The sequence below is a fragment of the Dasypus novemcinctus genome, chromosome 24 (assembly GCF_030445035.2).
Source record: "Dasypus novemcinctus isolate mDasNov1 chromosome 24, mDasNov1.1.hap2, whole genome shotgun sequence".
Lineage (NCBI taxonomy): Eukaryota > Metazoa > Chordata > Mammalia > Cingulata > Dasypodidae > Dasypus > Dasypus novemcinctus.
This window is the reverse complement of record NC_080696.1, coordinates 46,313,941-46,334,185: the sequence shown is the minus strand read 5'-3', so window position 1 is coordinate 46,334,185 and position 20,245 is coordinate 46,313,941. Positions and strand designations below refer to the sequence as shown.

Sequence of the window (20,245 nt, the reverse complement as noted above, 5' to 3'; positions counted from 1 at the left end):
CGCTGTTTCTTGGTATTAGCCATAAGCAAGGCCTCATTAGTTGTACCTGGGTACTATATAAATGTCAGGAGGACTTTCTACTGTTTCAAAGTTTCTGTTTCCTAAGTTGACTCTTAGAATCTTTTTTTTCCATGTCCTTGAGCCCACAGAGTGCTTGTAACCCATTCCTAATGTATGTACCGTACTCTCTCTCCTCAATTGTGTGTCTACCTGCTGAGCACTGTCAGGTTTAAAGAGCGAGATAAAGGGCAGGATAATATGTCTTCAGATTCTGCACTGACATCTGCAGGAGCTTAAATGTCACCAACATTGAGGCATTTTGCCCCAAATACTCAGCCAGGTTTCTGTTGATACCATTCAGTGAAACCATTTTGGGGGAGCTGAATCTTGGTGGGGACTAAGTGTGAGATGCCTGCAACCATGAGCTTGTGGCTGACCTGGGACCAGTTTGGCAGACTGTTGGGGGGTTTGCAGAGCAGTAGATACTTGGGGAAAATAAGAGCTGAGAGAGTCTGTGGCTCCAGAGTAGAGTGGAGAAGGGGGTTGGAGGCAGGAGGGTCAAAGGCCAGGAGCCCAGGGAAGAGATCGAACATAACCCTGACATACTGAACATCTCCAGAGATGATTGGTCATGAGTGCAGCAGTGAAGCAAGGGGCTCAGAGAGAGGGCACAAGAGTAAGGGAAGGTGGGGAGAGCGCTGAGCAAGAGGAGGTGACCTGGATGAGTGCTGTGGGGTCAGAAGCTGTGATGCAGGGCCAGCTTTCATGTTGATCCCACAGAGTGATGCCAGGAGGGGTGGGAGCTGAAAGTTTACTGGATTTATGGGGCCCAAGAAGAGCAAGACTCTCCAATGGAAATTGTTCCATACATCTATCTCACTTAAGAGCTCATGTCAGAGACCACAAAGCATGCCTGCAGACATGTTTTCTTATGTCTGTATGATACTTTAATAAAATTCAGTCAAAATTTTAAAATGAGGGATTTAACATAAATCTAATGTCTTACTTGCCTTCCCAACTCAGATGATCAGCAACATGAGGAAGCATACTATCTCGTGGCTTCCTTCTAATGGATTTGAGCAGCAGCTGCCCCCTTTCAATGGAGCACAGGGTCTCTCTCCATTTTCCTGAAAGCCATACCTCTCCTTACTACCTTCCCCATGCTGAGGCTGGTGTCAGATATCAATTATTATTGCGCTTATGACGTTGCTTTTATTATATCAGAGAAATCCTTGTTGTATCCAAATTTCTATTAGAAGTGGGGAAATGAAAGACAGAGCAAAGAGGTGGGGTTTTTGTTTGTTTTTCTAACGGAACCACTTTCGTCATTTACATAACTGCCTGGCTCCTGTAGGCATGTATGTTCAACCTCCCTGTCATAAATCAACAGTGTTTCCCACCCAGAATACTTAGACTAGGGGCCATTCAATAGCTAAATTCTCTACCACTGAACCTAGAAAGGAGGGTGAAGAACAATTGAAAATTCAAGAATCAAGACAAAAGCTCTGTTGCTGAGAATGGAGACAAGGCGAGGAGTTAGAAGTGAGCAGAGGCCATGGATCTGGTGAAGACCCATTTCTAATGGTCTCAGAGCTTAGACCATTGGCCCCAGGTCCTGAAGGGAAGAGCAACCCTTGGGCAGACAGGCATACAGCCTTCCGTCATGGGCGCTAAGACTCTGCTCTCCCACCCTGCATGGGTGGGTGCTCCTTCCCCCTTCAAGCTTGTGGCATGCATGAGCTCATAAGGTTCACTCTTTTCCCATTTGAAGAACTGACTTGAACTGATAATTCCAAAAATAGCTTTACAAAATTATACAGGAGAGCAAAAAGGAAACAATTTCAGACAATCAGAGCAGCATGACATTTTTCAGGTTTACTACATGCAGGAATCTTAAGCTTGGAGAGGCCTGAGAGAAGTGGTCTTCCCTGGGTTTCCACCCTTGATACCACTTTAGCGCTGGGGTCCTGAGGGCAACATGACGGGGTCCCTGAGTTGTTGTCATTAAGGGAAAAACCTAAGAAGAAGTATATGTTTTCTCACTGCAAGTCTTATCACACCAAGGATCTTGGCTTTTGCTGAGCTTCACAGGTAGTAACACGGTTTGGTGGACAAGATGGTTCAAAGCCTGGAGCCCATGGGGGAAAAGAACAAGTAAAGGGACCACTCGAGACAAGATATTTAGGAGCAATGGGAAGAGCCTGGAAGAGTCAGCCCTGCTTTTCCTGGGAGCCCTCTCTGTTGTCTGTTTGGTGACTCTATTTTCTTTCCCACATATCTAATAAGAGAATGTGCTGTTAGGTGCCCAGCTTTGGACTAGGACAGACTTGCAACTGATTTGTGGTTTTGTCTCTCTCAGTAACACTATGGCATTTTGGGCAAATTAAGTTATTTGAACCTTGATTTTTGCTTCCTTAAAAAGAGGATAATAACAGCATCTATAACAAAGGGATGTAATGGCATTGAATTATATAAGGCATGGAGAGCATGTAGCACAGTGCCTGGCATATAGGAGTTTTCAGTAAATGACATTACTGCCATTGATTATCTCTCTGGATATTTGACTCTTTCTAGAAAGCAGGCCAAGGACCCTGATTGAACCTCTTTGATCCCCTTAGAGCTTACAGCTTTTTCCAAGTCAGCTTACTATGTCTACTTCATTACGGATTTGTTGGATGATGGTAGGGATTATTGGAAATTTTGTGTCTCAATAAAGAAACTCATTCTTCTAGATTTAGGCTATTAGTCCACCCATCTCTGGGAACTAAAGTAGATGATAATCCCTAAGACACATGCTTAATCCTAGGTTGAATCATTCACAGACATGGTGAGTTTCACCTGAATGCCCTTTTCCCTGATAGGCCCAATCTCCAGAGTCAATTCCCTACCTGTCTCCCATGCTTGAGAGATGGTATAGCGTATGGTGAAGAGTACAGACTCTGGAGTCAGACCACTTGGGATTGACTCTAGACTCTGCCATTTACCAACTCTGTGACCTTGGGCAGATTTCTTGACCTCCCTATGCCTCAGTTCATTCACTCATTGTGAAATAGGGATAATTCTACCACCATCTTCACTGGATTGAACAAGTTAGTGCATGAAGACTACACATGGTACCCACCACATAGTAAGCACTAAATAAATGTTAACTACTGTTAATCTCCTCCTCCTCTTTTATGTCCTCCTCCTCAGATTCATCATCAGCATCACCAGCAAGGGAAGGTATGCAAGAACCCAAGTATGTTCATTTCAGTTTTCCTCTTTCTGCCCACCCAGGCCACAGTGCAGAATCCTCTATGGTGAATCTCTACAGCTTTCATTTCCCTGGTTCCACCTTTTGTCCAGTGCCAGCCCCAGGGGCAGTAGTCAATGTGGATGCATTCTAGGGATTTGTGTGCCAATGTGATAGGATGGCATTGTAAAGCAGTTAATAATAAGGACTTTGGGCGTCCCAGAGTCCTGGACGCGTGTCTTCTCCACTTTCTGGCTGTCTGACTGTAGCAAACAATGGAATCCCTGAGAGCTTTAATTATCTGACCTGCAAAATGGGGATTCTGTGAGGTTTAAGTGAGATGAAATATGTGAAGTTCTTAGAACAGTGCTTGACTCATAGTAAGCAATCAAATGCGTGTTTAGCTCGTCACTGACCCAGGCCACTTCCCAGACACAAATATCACCCTGTCTAGTGTCCATTATCAGCTGCCATCACTGACAGGGAAATGGTGCAGGTGGTGCAGAATCCTATCTTCATATGCTTTTTGGTTTCTCTCTTAGGAAAAGCACCTCACTTCCTACGGCTCCAAAATGTTGAGGTCAACGTGGGGCAGAATGCCACATTTCAATGCATTGCTGGTGGGAAGTGGTCTCAGCATGACAAACTCTGGCTCCAGGTAAGGATGGGAGAGGCCTTCTGCTCACACATGCCCATTTCTTGGTAAGAAAAGGAAGTGTGCTGCAATGAAGGGCTTGGTGGGTAAGGTAGGAAGGCTTATTAAGTATTCCTGCTCCTCCCATGGTGCTCTGCAAGATCTTGTCAATTCCCAACTACAATTCTATTAAGTAGGCATCAGTATCTCCATTTTACAGTTGGAGAAACTGAGGCCACAAAACTTACAGTGTCAGAAGTAGAACTTACACCTATTGCCTCTCCCAACTGCCCTTTCACAAACTTTTTCCTTTAAACCCAGCTTCCCAGGTCTAAGGAAAGCCGAATATTTTAGGCTCTGGGCATATGACATCATAAAATCTTGAGTGGAAGGAGCTTGGATGTCCAGTCATCCAGCAGTTTCCTATCTGGTGGATGATACCCCTTCACAGCATCTGGATAAAATCAGAAGGTTACGCTTTACTGGAATATTTGCTAAGATGGGCAAAGCAGTCAGTTCTCTGGCTGAACAGTTCCATCAGTAAAATTTACCAATAGAGTGTTTTAAGTTTGAATCTGTTTCCCTCTTGTTTTTGCTCATGACCCTCCTTCCTAAATAAGATGGGAAAGGATCTCTTTTGATAAGGGTGAGGGCAGGAGGTGAAACACAGAACACAGACAAAGTGTTATTGCATTAAGCATACTCCCATCAATGCTAATGTAGAAATACCAAAGTCTGGGACAGCACAGATGTTAGAGTTGTGTTGTTTAATACAACAGCTATCAGCCACCTATATCTATTTTGGTGGTTTTATTTTTAAACAGCTTTATTAATGGCATAATTGATATACCATACTTGAATTATATAATTTTGATAAGCTTTAACACATATATACAAGTGAAAGATGTGCCACAATCAAAATAATGGACATATACCCATCACTTCCAAGTTTCCTTGCACCCTTTGTAATCCCTTCCTCCTTATATTAGTTTACATGTCCTAGAATTTTATATAAGTTAATCATATAGTATGTATTATTCCCTCATTTAACATAATGACTTCTGTTTGTGTTGTGTGGCATTTATTCCTTTTAGGCTTGTTTTGCTGAGTAATATCTCATTGTATGGGCATACCACTCCTATTGGTAGAAATGTAGATTATTTCTAGTTTGGGCTATTATAAAAAAGCTGCCAGAAACATTCATGGGCAAGCCTTTCTGTGTTTTTTTTTTCTCTTTTATAAATATGTAGAAGAGGAATGGCTAATTTGTATGGTAGTTATACATTAACTTTTAAAATAAGTGCCAACCATTTTTTGCACATTGCCACCAGAAGTATATGAGATTTCTTGTGGCTCCAGATTCTCACCAACACTTGGCATAGCCATTCTTTTTTTATAGAAAAAAAATTTTTTTTTAAAGAATGTTTTTTTTTTTAAGATTTATTTATTTATTTATTTATTTCCCCTCCCCTCCCCCGGTTGTCTGTTTTCTGTGTCTTTTTGCTGCGTCTTGTTTCTTTGTCCGCTTCTGTTGTCGTCAGCGGCACGGGAAGTGTGGGCGGCGCCATTCCTCGGCAGGCTGCTCCCTCCTTCGCGCTGGGTGGCTCTCCTTATGGGTGTACTCCTTGCGCGTGGGGCTCCCCTACGCGGGGGACACCCCTGTGTAGCAGGGCACTCCTTGTGCGCATCAGCACTGCGCATGGGCCAGCTCCACAGGAGTCAAGGAGGCCCGGGGTTTGAACCACGGACCCCCCATGTGGTAGACGGACGCCCTAACCACTGGGCCAAAGTCCGTTTCCCGCCATTCTTTTTAATTTCAGCCTCTTGAGTAGATGTGCAGTGATACCTCAATGTGGTTTGAATTTCCTATTCCCTGGTGGCTAATGGTGTTGAACATCTTTTCACCTGCTCCTTCAAACTCTGAATACCTTCTCTGGTGAAGTGTTTGATCAGATCTCTTGCTCATTTAATATTTGCTATGGTTTGTGCTGTTTGCTCCTTAGCAGTGCAGTAGAATGGAAATAATACTAATGCCTGCCTCTGCTGCTTCCTGGTGCTGCCTGCAGATCACAGAAGAGCCCGGTAGACTCAACTGTTAAGTGCTCCTGAAGTATTAGGTAGTGTTCTTTGCTTTTTGCATTATCATTAGTACTAAAGTGCAATGGCACTTCCTCTCATGGGGCAAGGGAATGAGTCAGGCGGATCCTAATATGTTCAGCAGCTTTACTTGGGTTTCTCAATTACATTCTGATCATTACTGGTATAGTACTGTGTTTCATGCGCTAAACCTTGGGTCTGTCAGAGGAAGGATGTTGAAGCAGAATGTAATTGAAGTTTTGAAGACAATACGTAGAAACCTAGCATGAGGAGCTCTTCCACATTTCATTTATTTATCCACTTTCCAATGTCAACCTAATCTTATTACACAGAATGCTTTCAGGTGGCTTCCAATGGGACATAAAACATGACAAGATAGCATAAATTAAAAGTGAAGCAACACAAGATAGGAGGAAAAGAATACCGCAGAGCTGGTAATAATGTTAAAACTGCATTTCTCCTCCCCTGCTACTTATTGGTGGGTCTGAAGCAGAGCCCACAGCTTTGCATTGTAGCCACCAGTGGAATAAAGGCTGCTTGTCAGTTGGACAGCTCACAATGACCACAAGATAAATGCAAACCAATTGCTAGGAAAATTCGAATTGTTGTTGGTACAAAGGCCAGAAGTGCATTGTTCCCGGGAATCCTCATAGAGAAAACATCATGTGATGTAACGAACAGCATTCTGAACCAGAGTCTTATTGAGGGCACACAAGTGAATCTCATCGCCCTCTTTCACATCCTGATGTTTTGTGTGAAAGTGATTTGGGGAGGTGGATGCAGAGAGAAGGAGGGAGAAAAGTGGGCAATGCGATACGGCTGAGCTCACCAGCTGTCTGCTGCTCCATCTCTGTCCTGGGATACCTTAAACATAGCTGGTAAGTGAATAGATTCAATAATTATTTCTCAAGGAAACCTGCTTGGATATTGTCTCCCTCACCTATATGAGAAAATATTGGGAGTTAGACAGCTTCCATTGTGCTCTCTGGCAAGTGGCTATGTGTCAGGCTGAGTCCCCGCCTACATGCAGCAGTAGAGTTGGATTTAGGTTACCATCTTCCTACAAAATATGAGGTGCCTGTCCGTGACACCTGCCACTGCAGGAGACAACCACAGCCCTGCTCTGAGACGACCAAGGCTATGGCAGATTTCTCATGAGACATCACTCCGGACTTTGGGTCTGTTCCAGCTCCTTGAGGAGTGGCCGACAAACTTGCCAAAATTCTGTCCTGCATGTCAGCACTGGGGTGATTAAGCCTGAGAATTTCTCAGACAGGTAAAATGGGATGCTTATCTTGGCCGACAGCATCTCCATGAGATACCTACAGCTGGTTTAGCTCTCAACCATGCTCTTTCCTGCTGTATCTTCCAAGATAAGCCTAGTGAGTTCACTGAGTCACTAAAGGTGGTACCTTATCAGCCAGTTTTTTTTTTTTTAACCAGTGAAAGAGAACTTATTAGTTTCTATTACTGCTGTAGCAAGTTGCCATAAACCTAGTGGCTTAAAACAATGCAAAATTAGTATCTTACAGCTCTGTATCTTAGAAGCCCACTACAGTTCTCAGTGGGCTAAACTTGAGTTGTTGACAGAGCTGTAGGTTAAAGGGGTGTATCTCAGTTTGCCAGGCTGCTATTACAAATACCATACAATATATCAGCTAGTTTTAAGTCAGGGAAATGCCCTATAAAGACTTAGCTTTCAGAATAGCATGTCAGTGGCCCTTCCCTCTGGCAATGATCAGTGAGAAGTCAGTAGACTGATCATTGGAGATAAAATTGTCTCTTGTGTCAAAGAAAGAATGCTTTCTTTCCTTACTGTAAAGCAGGGTCCTATAGCCTGCATATCCTCAGGTGGTTTCAGGTCATAAATTAATAAGCTTACAAAAAAGGAGGACCAGCCCATATCTCTGTTTCCCCCTTCTGGTAACTTTATATGGTCTTTGGAAAAAAACCACCTGCTGGCATTGGCTTTCATAAGGTTACAGAGCAAGTTCTACATAAGCATCGAAAGGCAGGATCTGTGTGAAAATACCTGTCTCTTAGTCTAGAACCAGCTTGAGTGCTTCAGGGCAAATGCTGATCAAAGTCCAAAACAAATTATAAACCAGCTCTTCTGGTCCTGGGATGGCTTCTCCTCGATGTGAGAAGGCTAATCTGGTGGTCTGTGGGGGCCTGGCTTGTAACTTACCTATTCCTTACGTGATACATTGGCTTGAGGAATCCAGCTGGCAAATTCAGTGTGCATTTTGAGTGGGTTGCCCAGTAAGCAGAACAGCCTGGAGTTTGGGTTATCCTTTTAAAGAAAGGAAATATATATATTTATATATATATATTCAGGGTACAATCAGGTGGGACTATATCAACCAAATTGTCAGAGTAGCTCAGTGAAAATGTGATTGGCTATATCTTTTCTTGAAGGTAATTTAGCAGTAGGTATTGGAAACCTTAAATATGAGCAATTTTACTTATGGGGATTTCCCTAATGAAATAACCAGAGGGGGGGGGGGTGGCGGGCATAAATGTATCTGCAAGTATAGTCAGCAGGGGGAGAAACTGGAAACAACCTAAATGCCCAACAAAAGGGCTTGATTAAGGAAATGCTAAAATGGAGGCCTTAAGTATCAGGATGGCAAAGTATATTTAATGACATTTCACAGTAAACGTATTTATGTGAAAAGAGCAATTAATAAACCAAGAAACAAATTCAATATATTTAGTTCTATGAAAAAAGCAAACATATATAAATACACACGCACAAATACATAATACTGATAAATACATACACAGGCATATATATGTATATATACATGTACACATACCCATATTTATATGCATATATATACACATGCATGTAACACTCTGAAACCCATATAAAGGCACGTAGTAGTTGAGTGTGATGGTAGCTTATGCATGCTTTTTATTTTCATCTACCTTCATCCAAATCCACTAAAGTGTAAACAAAAAAAATGTTGCTGAATGGGAAAAACGGTCGCTTTTTCCTTGAGACAGGCTACTCTGAGGATGATAGGAAGCCTTGGCAGGGGATTGGGGTAACTAGGTCCAATAGAAGCTGCAGTGTTGACCCCATGGTGAGGACATGGGTAAAATTATCCTCAGGTTCCCCTCACACCCCATCACCACCATCAGATTCTGTTCATCCAGGAGGGTGTTCAGAAATATCTCGCATGTCACCTGGTCTATACAGAAGAGCCTGACCCACCAGGGAGCCATCCCTGCACTCCGCCATTCTCCAAAGCAGTATCTGCTACCCACCATAGAGCTGACTTCCAGGCCTTCTTCCAAAGGATTTGTCCACGTGGGGTTTGTACAACAAATGCCGTGTGAAGAGTCTGCACAGGTCTCAGTGGGGGCTCTGGATGCATTTGGACAAGTCACATGCATTTGACAGAGAACAGAACCAACTCTGGCAGGAAAAGGCATGTGCCCCGTGAGCTCATCAGCTCAACAGCAGCCACGCCAGGGCTGAGGAGATAAGGAGGCACGTCAGTTCTGGCTGCACGGAATTCCTCCAGTAAACCTGTTTCCTTGCTCCCGCAGAGCTCTTCCCAGGTGCGCGCGCCAGGAACCAGCTCCTCCTTCTGCCTCCCTGCACCGGAACCAGGGGTCCCCTCCGGTGGAATCCTTTGAAAATCAAGCAGCCACACCACAATACACAATAAGTTAATGATGCTCAGAATGGATGACATTTGTTGAGTGTTTACACGTTTGATATATTTAATTCTCATAACCAGTCTTTCAGGTAAATGTTATTATTAACCCCATTCTGTAGATGGGGAGACTGAGCCTTTGAGAGGGAAGTGACATGTCCACAGTCACAGAGCAAGTGAGCAGTAGAGGTGGGATTTGAAAGTAGGTGTGCATGTCATTGGAGACAGAATCTTAAATCCTGCAGCCATCCTTCCCTGCCTACCTCACAGCCTTGTCACCTTGTGTCACCACTTCGTCCTTTCCTTCTATACAGGTGGCTTTCTATTAAAAGACAAATTCACTTATTTGACACATATTTACATATCTCTAAGTTACAGGGCACTGTATTAGGTACTTAAATATATTTGGCTTTCTCAAATATAAAAACTAAAGCAATGAAATAAAAATACTTTTGACCCTAGGAGTCCCTCTAACTGCCTTCCTACCTCTCTTCTCCCTTTCTTAGCCACATTTCTTAAACATGATGTCCACACTTGCAATGTAACTTTCTCTTTAATGTGACATCTACATTTATACCGTGACTTTCTTCAACTGCCATCTCTTCCCAGAAGTGGCCCTTACGAACATCACTGGTGCTTTCTTTGTTGCCAAGCTCCTCAGTCTTTCAACTAGACTTCTATTTCAGCATTTGGTGATACTGCTCCTTCCTTGAAAATCTTTCTCTCCTCTTGGTTCCATGACACCGACTGTCAAGAATTATAAAGGGGGAAGTGGACTTTGCCCAGTGGTTAGGGCATCTGTTTACCATATGGGAGGTCCGCAGTTCAAACCCTGGGCCCCCTTGACCCGTGCGGAACTGGCCCATGCACAATGCTGATGCGCGCAAGGAGTGCCATGCCATGCAGGGGTGTCCCTGTGCAGGGGAGCCCCACGCACAAGGAGTGCGCCCCGTAAGGAGAGCCGCCCAGCGCAAAAGAAAGTGCAGCCTGCCCAGGAATGGGGCCACACAGATGGAAAGCTGACACAGCAAGATGACGCAACCAAAAGAAACACAGATTCCCATGCCGCTGACAACAACAGAAGCGGACAAAGAACGCGCAGCAAATAGACACAGAAGAACAGACAACTGGGGGGCGGGAGGGGGAGGAAGAGGAATAAATAAACAAATCTTAAAAAAAAAAAGAATTATAAAGGATCTGAGATTTCACTTTATTCACTGGCTAACTTGTTTTATAGATGCCGGCAGAAGATACGTGAGTCCCGGGTCAGAGACAAAGGACTTTATTACTCACAGCACAGCACGTAGCATGAGCTTCATACTAGCATTGGTTCCCCTTGTCCTCTCCCAAGCCCCATGAGGATGATGTAGAAGTGGATCCGGTTGGATATGTGCACACAGTAGATCTGTGTCATAGCTGAAGAACCCCATGCTTAGGAAACCACAATATTTTTTAACAACTTTTCTGAGATATAATTAACAAAGCATAAAAATTCGTTGTCTACAGTTCAATGTTGTCCTAAAGGAGATTTTTAGTATATTTACAGAGTTGGGCCAACATCACTAGAATCTAATTTTGGAACTTTTTCATCACCCTAAAAAGAGACCCTATGCAGTCACCCCTATTCTTCTACTTTCCTTCCCCAGCCTTGGGCAGCCACTAATCTATTTTCTGTCTCTATAGATTTGCCTTTCCTGGACACTTCAAATAAATGGAATCATATAATGTGTGGTCTTTTTTGTCTGGCTTTTTACACTTAGAATAATGTTTTCAAAGTTCATCATGTGGGCATGTATCCGTACTTCATTCCTTTTTATTACCAAATAGTTTTCCATATCATGGATATACCACATTTTGTTTACCCATTTATTAATTGATGAACATATGGGTTGAGGAAACCCCAATCTTTTAAAAGGCTGCTGGCAAACCTGCCCATACTTTGCCCCAAAGGGAGACATTATCTTTATTATACTGGTCAGGAAGCAAATCTGGTCTTTGCCCTAGAAGAGATCATTCTCTCTTTCTCTTCTAATGCCACCCACTATAAAAACATCCTCTAAAAGACAGTCCAGAATGAAGCTGTCAGTGTCCCTTGCTCAGAAGATACAGAAACATGGGAGATCATAGAAAATGGTCTCCTAGCCCATCTCTTGGTTTTTCTCCCATCTCCCTGGCAAAACCTTCTCTGGCTCATTTGGGGTCTCTACCTTCTGTGTCTCACTTTTAAAGGTTGTTTTAAGTTGGATTTTTATTTCTTCTGTCCCAAGGCAGCAGCTATCGTCTCTGTATTGACAACCCCCAATCTGTATCTTGGCAAACAAGCAGAAATGAGAACAAACATTTAGAGGGATTACAAAGTGGGAAACTCATATTCCTCCAAGCCAGCTTTTTATGACAATGAGCTGTTTGGAAATTTTAGGAACATAAATAGATGACGGAAGCTTTTCAAAAGTCCGCAGCATGTTCTCCTGAGATAAGACTCCTGTCAGCTTCTAAAAGCCAGGGTGGGCAAGCAGGTGTAAGGGGGCATGTGCTGTCTTCCCAATTTTCCACCTGTAGGTACCCTAGATCCAAAGACAGCTCCTTTAGGATAGGCCAAGGGAGGACAATTCTGCTGGGCATTAGATCTGCAAAAGGATGTATTTTCTCAGATTCATCTGGGTCTAACGCATGGGCCTCCTCCTCCCCCATCTTGGGCAACTCACCTCTGAGGACCCTACCTCACACTGACCTGGAAATTTCCCCCCACACAGGTAGTCTTTCCCCCTCTTCCTTCTTAGTTTTATTCTTCAGTATATTCCCTCAGTGCAGCCTCAGTTTGTGCTCTTCAGGATTGGATTCCATCTCATCCAGGCCCCAGCACTCTGCCAGCAGCTTGGAGAAAGGGTGGTGAGAAAGACAGACCAGCTTCCAGCCCTCATGGCACTTACCTTCACGCAGTGGAGACAGGCCTTAAGCAACTGATCACAGAGTTAAATTCTGACAAGGCTACAGGTTATGGAGACACCTGGTGAGTGCAGAGGAGGGGGCTGGGGAGGCAGATCCATATCAGAGCAGAGCCCTTAGAGGAAGCAGAGCTTGAGCAGGGGTTCTGAAAGGTATTGACAAAGGGAGACCATGCAGGGGACCAACACATGGGGGGCCCTCCACTGGGCTCCCCTGCCTGCTCATCCTCTTTCTCAGGGCTTAAAGATCCCTGCAAAACTTAGGCCAGGACCCTCCCGACTCTGCAGGAACTCAGAACCCAGAAAGTAACACACAATGTGCAGTCAGCCATCCGTGGAGTGGGCCCTGGGAGAATTTCAGCATAGCTAATAAAAAATGACTTATGTCTCCTTCTGTTCCTTTAAACTTTTAATGAAGAATAATCATAAGCTATTCTTTAGAGTTTGCCAAAAAGCTGCAAATATGGCTTTAAGAGAATTGATGGGCAAGAATTTAGCAAGTTTCCAAATGTCATCCCATTGAAGCCGTATGGCTAGAAGTCAAAAGAATATTCATTAAGAATGAATTGTAAGAATCTCCCTAAATATTTTCTGGCCAGGAGATTCCTGGAACAATCATAACAATTTTCAGCAGAGCCCGATTTTATTTATTTTTTTATTATGAGAGGCTCAAATCAGTACACTGAAGGCTTCCAGGAACCTTTATTAGAGCCTAGAGTGATTACAACTGAAAATGGGAGGATTGCATCCAGCATCCAGGTGGAATCTGAGCCTCCTCTTGACATAAAGGTGCAATGGACACAACCAATCCAGTGTCCACATAGAAGAGGTGGCATTGGATTGGGAAAAGTGGACATAATGGACAAAGGGTATGGGGAAAGGCAGGAAGAGATGAGAGGTGGAGGCGTCTTCGGGACATGGAGCTGCCCTGGATGGTGCTTCAGAGGTAATCACTGGACATTGTAAATCCTCACAGGGCCTACATGATGGAATAGAGGAGAGTATGGGCCATGATGTGAACCAATGTATATGAGGTGCAGAGGTGCCCAAAGATGTACTTACCAAATCCAATGGATGTGTCATGATGATGGGAACGAGTGTTGTTGGGGGGTGGGGGAGAGGGGGGGTGGGGGGGGTGGGGTTGAATGGGACCTCACATATATATTTTTAATGTAATATTATTACAAAGTCAATAAAAAATAAAAAAATTAAAAAAAAAAAAAAAAAAGAATATCATGTAAATCAGGCATAATGTCTGTTGAGTAAAACTAGAAACAGTCTCATTTTAATGAAGACACTTCTGCCAATTACAAATCAATTCCAAGTTTGCCTGTTCTAAGGTAATGACAACCATTTTGCAGCTATGTCTCATCTCCTCACGAAGGGAATAATGTCACGACACAGGTGCAGAGAGGATGGAGGGTTCACAAATGGTGAGGACGTTATCAATACCTTCAGGTAGTTGGAAGGCAGCAGACTCTCCGTGGCATCAGGTGTGTCTCTTGTTTTCCTCTCTGAGTGGTTCCTGAAGGTAGAGAGGTCTTGCCTGGGGGCTGGAGGGGTGCCCAGGTGCTAGGGCAGACATAGTAAGTGTAGGTATTTGTAGGCCCTCGTCTTCCGAGGAGTATGTGCTCTCAAACCAAGTCGACTTCCAGTGCAAGTCAAGGAAGACAGAATTTGAGTTGTTTGTTTTAAAAGTGGAAGGCAAGTAGATGAAAAAGAGAAAAAGAAATAGAGAACTTTCAAAGGGAACCATTGCTTCAATGAGGGTAACTGGGTAGGCTACAAAATGACTTCATGCAACTTAGAACTATTTCCCCCGGATGTGAGAATTGGGGCAAGTTTCACCTTCGAGGCAGATGCAGTCCTCTTGCCGTAAGGCTTGGCAAGCAGGCAAAGAAAAAGATGACCTTCCTTCACTCTCAAGCAGCCCATGGTGAGGAATCATGGCTTTGCCAGTAGAGTATGGGCTGGGGTAGGCAAAATAATAACCCCCCAAAGATGTTCACTTTCTGATTATTCCCAGAACCTGTGGAGAGGTTATGTTATGTGACAAAAGGGACTTTGCAGATGTCATTAACTTAAAGGACCTTGAGATGGGGAGATTATTCTGGATTATCCAGGTGGGCACAGTGTAATCATAGGGGTCCTTATAAGTGAAAGAAGAAGGCAGGAGCATTAGAGAGAAGGAGGTGTGACAATGGAAGCACAGTTCAGAGTTATGTGATGCTGGCTTGAAGATGGAGGGAGGAGCTACAAGCCAAGGAATGCAGAATGCCTCAAGGAGCTGGAAAGGGTAAGGGAATGGGTTTTCGCCTAGACCCTCCAGAAGTAACACAGCTCTGCTGACACCTTGGTTTAGACATTGAAACCCATTTATGACTTTTGACTTTCAGAACTATCAGACAATAAATTTGTGTTATGTTAAACTATAACAAAGGTGGTACTTTGTTACATCAGCAATAGGAAACTAATAGAACAAAGGGCTGACTAAGTGCAAAAGTCACATTTACTTTAACTTTTATTTTGATGTATCTTCCGGTTTTACTGACTTTTCTTAGTGTCAGATCCTAGCAGAACAAGAGGAGATTAAGTGTGTCCCTTGAATGAATCACATTTTTCTGTATAGCTCTTGAACCAACAGGCTTTCTCCCATTGAAGAATAGGAAATTGCAGGTTGTCTTATAACATCTCTAGAAAATAGGCCTTTGGATAATCACATTTGTCATATTGAGAGCAGGCATCAACTGGACAAGGATGAGCAGGAGGGCTCAAAGCCATGGCAGAAAACAGTGCTGTAATGGACCATGAGCAAGGAGAAATGAAGGTCAAGTCCAGAGAGATGAGCCCAGACAGGAGTATCTCATAAGTATGATTGGTCAAGACAAGGCAGGGAAGGGCAGGCAGGTGCTGACATCCAAGGCTGGTAAGCAGGAACCCAGGGGGCCAGAAACAGATCAAAAGGGACACTAGAAGTGTTTGTGGGTGCTTGGATGGTGAGAGGCTCAGAGTGAGAATGCTGCAGCAGCATGGAGAAGGGATTTAAGCAGAGTGGATGTGTAAGAAGCATTATCTCAGCCCTAGACAGAGGCAAAAGAGGAAATGCAAGGAGAGAAGACAAGCCAAGGTGTGGAGGTTGGGCTGACCAGGGCAGGGCTGCTGAAATCCAGGCACTGGGCAGGATTGGGTGGGCATGGGAGGAGTGGAACTTTGAGGAAGTGCCACGGTACTGAAGAGGATCCTAATCTAGAGAAAGCCAAGAATATAAATGAACAGAGATGCAGGGAAGATGCTAGGAAAAAGGTGCAGGCCACTGAAAGGAAGTCAAAGTCCTGGGGAGAGCTATGACATGAATGGATACCCTACTGCTGCTGCTCTCTTTACCACTCTGGCTTGTTGGAAATTTTCTTCTGGTTCCTGGAGTATTTTTCAGACACAACTGTATCCTTCCTCTGAAATGTCAGAGCATCCTTCCTTTCTTCTTGTAACAAGTTTTTCAAGCATCTATGTATGTTGTTCAAGGAGGAGTCATCTTCTAGCTCCTCTGATTCTATGAACCAGATCTGTGGTATCTTAGGATGGGCCCCTAAAAGCAGAGTCTCAGATACAGTGATTCATTGAGTGCTTTCAGGAGAAAGGAATAAAAGACAGGGCAAGGAAAGGAGCTAAGCGAAGATGGGATTACAGCCAGATTCCAGTTTCAGCCTCATCCCCTGGAGAGATTTGGAGCATCAATTAAACCTTAGAGGGCATGCCACCTTGGTACAAGGGGACAAGCATTTATCCTACATGTCAGTCATCGGTCATGGACTGCTGGGCAGGGGAGGTGGAAAACTGCTGTTTGGCCCAGGGCAGTTCTCTGGAGAAGGGGGAGATGTGGACCTTTAGCAGCCAACACTCACAGTGGCAGGGTATTGAGGGTACCGGCTTGTAAAGGGGATTTGTCAGGGATACCAATAATATCCATTCTATCCAGCACTTTCTGTGCCTCCTTCTACAGTACATTATACATAGGGTCTCCTGAAATCCAATGAGCCTACTGCAAAGATACCCTAAACTCCTGTCTGGAGACTTGCTGGTAGTCTGTTCCTGAATCTATATTTTTTAAAAAGTGGAGTTGGGAATTGACCCCTTTAGATCACTGTCAACATCAGAAAACACAGACCCTTCTGCAGTAAGTTACTGCTTCCTACGAAAAGTCAGTGTATCTCCTATAAGTAAAGAATTGCATAACAAACTGACTTTGAGAAATATTTTGTTCAACTTAATGGGATTTGTCCGAGCATTTATTAAGTAAAAGTAACATGAATATTTTTGAGTGCTTAGTCTGGACTAGGCACTGTGCTAATTGGCTTACAGTATAGAATTCATTTAATCCTAAGAACTCTACGAAACTGCTTCTCAAAAGGTGGTCCCTGAACCAGTAGCATCTTCGTCACCTGGGAACTTGGTAGAAATGCAAATCTTTCTGAGAATTCCAGGGTAGATATCCATTTGTGGATACTGTTTATTGGGATTGGTAGTTGGAGTTTTTTTTCTGCTTTCCTTATTCTATTATTATTCACAATGCAAATGTACTCATTATTTTACAAAACAGAAAATGAGAGTGTGTGTGAAACATCGAAGGTATAATTTCTGCCCAGAGGAATTTACTGGCTGGGTTAAGAGTCTAACAAAACAGCAAAAAGGAGAAAATATAAACATAAATTCAAGTATTTAAATAGAGGAAGAAAGGTTTGGTGTGGCAAGAGCATGCTTTTAGAATAATCTAGAGTAGTGGTTCTCAAAGCATGGTGGCGCATCACTGGAAACTTATTAGAAATACACATGGATTTTGAAATACTACTCATTGCAGATGAGTTTTATACAAGTTGGGCTTGTTTTTGGTACATTGTGGTTTTTGTTTGTTTGTTTAGAGTTTTTTATGTACTTTATCCTTAAAATTCAGAATTTTCATCAACATTTATTCTCAGTTATTTTGCTTTCCATAAATTTTATTAAGTTGTCTTAGTTTGTTAGGCTGCCGAAATGCAATATACCAGATATGGGTTGGCTTTTACAATGGGATTTATTAGGCTGCAAGCCTGCAGTTTTGTGGCTGAGAAAAATGTCCAAATCAAGGCACCATTAGGCGATGCTTTTTCCCTGAAGATTGGCTGCTGGCGATCCTGGACTCCTTTCTCACATGGCAAGCAAGGCACATGGCAGAGCACAGAATAACAACTGCTGGTGTCTCCCTTCTCTTCTGGGTTTCGTTGCCTTCCTCTGGCTTTCTCTCTGACTCACTCTCTATATTCATCCCTTTTATAAAGGACTTCTTTAAGAGGAGTAAGACCAATCCTGGGTCACACCCCACTGAAGTAACCTAATCAAAAGTTCCCACTTACAATAGGTCACACTCCTAGACATGCATTAGCTCTAAGGACACAAATTTTCTGGGTTCCATAAAAGCCTCAAAGCAAAACGGAGGTGGTGAGTCATTTCAATCTACAGATTCAGATCTTAGTTGAGTTTATCAAAGGAACCTAATATAACTTGGAATACAATTTGTTTTCCATTTACTAGGCTTCTTCAGGAGTGTCGATGATTGAATTGTCTTTGATCAGTTCTTTTTATCTTGGCTTTTTTTGCTATCTGGGCCACGTTTTGAAAACTTGTCCTGATTTCTGCATTGTCAGTTCTGCTCTAATATCATTCTGAATCCTGCAAATGGCATTGTTTGTTTCCTACAACTCACCCGTTGGCACCTCAATCCATTCACTTCTTTGTTGATGTTTTCTAGAGCCTGTATCACCCTCAATCTCTCCTTTTTTAGCCCCCTGATTTCCTGGCTTCTCAAAGTATTGCCTGTTTGAGGAAAAGCCTGTAGTCTCTTAGGCTGTTTGTGGGACTGGCCCATTTGCATTTTGGCTTATTTTCCTCATCCCTTATACAACATCCCACCCTCCAGCACTTCCTTTGCTGCTGCTTTTTTTGTCCTCCACTAAGGAACTGGTAGCAAGTAGGTTGCTTCTGGTCACCCCCTGCTCACACACTCCCACATTTGAGGACAAGGGTGCTGGAAGAGGTAAGTGATGGAATAAATACACCCACATCCAAAAGACACACATGGTGCTTTAAAGCTCTGAAGTCGGGTGCCCTGTGTTCAAGTACAAGCTCTGTCACTTCCTGACTGTGCACCCTTTAGCTGGCCATTGCACTTCTCTGAGCTTCAGCTTCCTCAGAAAACAAGTGTGCTCACCATCTGAGATTTCAGGAGAAATAAGTGAGAAGGCATATAAAATGCATAGTACATAGTGTGCTTAGCCACTGTTGCTTAAAAAAGAGGAAAATATAAAATGCTTAAGATGCTGTAAATGAATCCAGTTAAAAAGTGTCTGCCCAAAACCTCACCACTCACCCATCATTTGGACCATGGTGTCTTGCTCAGCAGTGGAGAAAATGGATTCCTTTGGGTACCTCGTCTCCTGTGAGGCCCACATGTACCTTAATCCCTCCCTCCTGCTAAGCAAAATGCTCTCCTGGTGTTTGCTGGAATTTCCTCCACTGTCTCCTTGTGCTATTCTTTTGTAAAAGGAAATTGTGTTTCCTGTCTGGTAGGTTCTCATAGTATGATCCAAGTTGTACTGTTTCTTGCAAAAATGTATCAAGGTGGGTGGTTGGCAGTTTTTAGCTCTAATGACTTTTTTCCCTTTTCTGTACCCTTGCATTTGCTTTTGTCTGGTCGTTTGGGTTAGTTTCTGGAATTGGAGGGGGTTCTGGCAGCAATCATAGTGCCATGACTTTTTTAAAAGATTCCACTTATTGCACTGTTTTCAATTATAAAAGCAATACATGTTCAAGGCAGAAAATTTGAAGAATGTCAAAAAGTCAAAAGAAGTAGAAAAAATCACCTACAATCTTCTTAGGCTAGTCTGGAGGAAGTCAGTGTTACAAGCCACTGCTAGGATGGAAGCCTGGATGACTTGGTTTCTTGCCCTTCTGCTCATGCCCCTCCCCAGGGCTGCATGGTGGTTCCACTCACCTCCCATGTCCAGTCCTGGCAGATGGGGGTGATGGAAGATGACATGAGTGAAAGTAGGTCAGTGGACACGGGGAAACTGCTTACTTTGTGCAGGAAGCAATGCAGATTGTGTCTCAAAAGGCTCAGAGCAGGGGGAAACTCATAAATCACAAGATTTCCCTAAATGTGACCAGACAATTAAAACACTCAATTTCCTTTCTGGAGAAAAAAATTTTAAATTAAGGCAGGCAGTGAGGATAAGGTCTTAGTGAAAAGAGTGCTTGGCCTGCAGTTGGAAAACCTGGGGAAGGGTCTTATTTGCTCTACCTATTTATTCAGCCTCTCTGATGCTTGAAATCTTCTTTCAAGAAGATCAGTAATATGACATATCTCAAACAAGCCTGTAAGGATTAAAAAGGAGATTCTTTTTGCAAAAAATACCTGGCTCAGGATCTGGTACATAGTAGGTGCTTAATAAATATTCACTCAAATTGCATCCATGTGCCTATGCCTTGCCAGTTATCCTAACTTGGTACTGTAAAAGGGTCTTATTCAAACTCAGAATATCATGCCTAAAAATCAGGATGCTTAAGACAAAACCTCCTGGGCCTGGGCTATAACCTTGCTTCCATAATTGCCTACCAAGCTGGTAGGCTTTAGGGCAAG

General features: G+C 43.3%; 1 protein-coding gene across 2 annotated transcripts in view; it reads left to right on the top strand.

The window, feature by feature from the left end:
- PTPRT (protein tyrosine phosphatase receptor type T) overlaps window positions 1-20,245 on the top strand; it is a 1,175,887-nt gene that overhangs the window by 430,029 nt on the left and 725,613 nt on the right. For both annotated transcript variants that reach the window (XM_058287117.2, XM_071211722.1), the window contains exon 5: window positions 3,775-3,890. In XM_058287117.2, coding sequence (XP_058143100.2) covers window positions 3,775-3,890 — 116 coding nt within the window. The remainder of the gene's footprint in view (window positions 1-3,774; window positions 3,891-20,245) is intronic.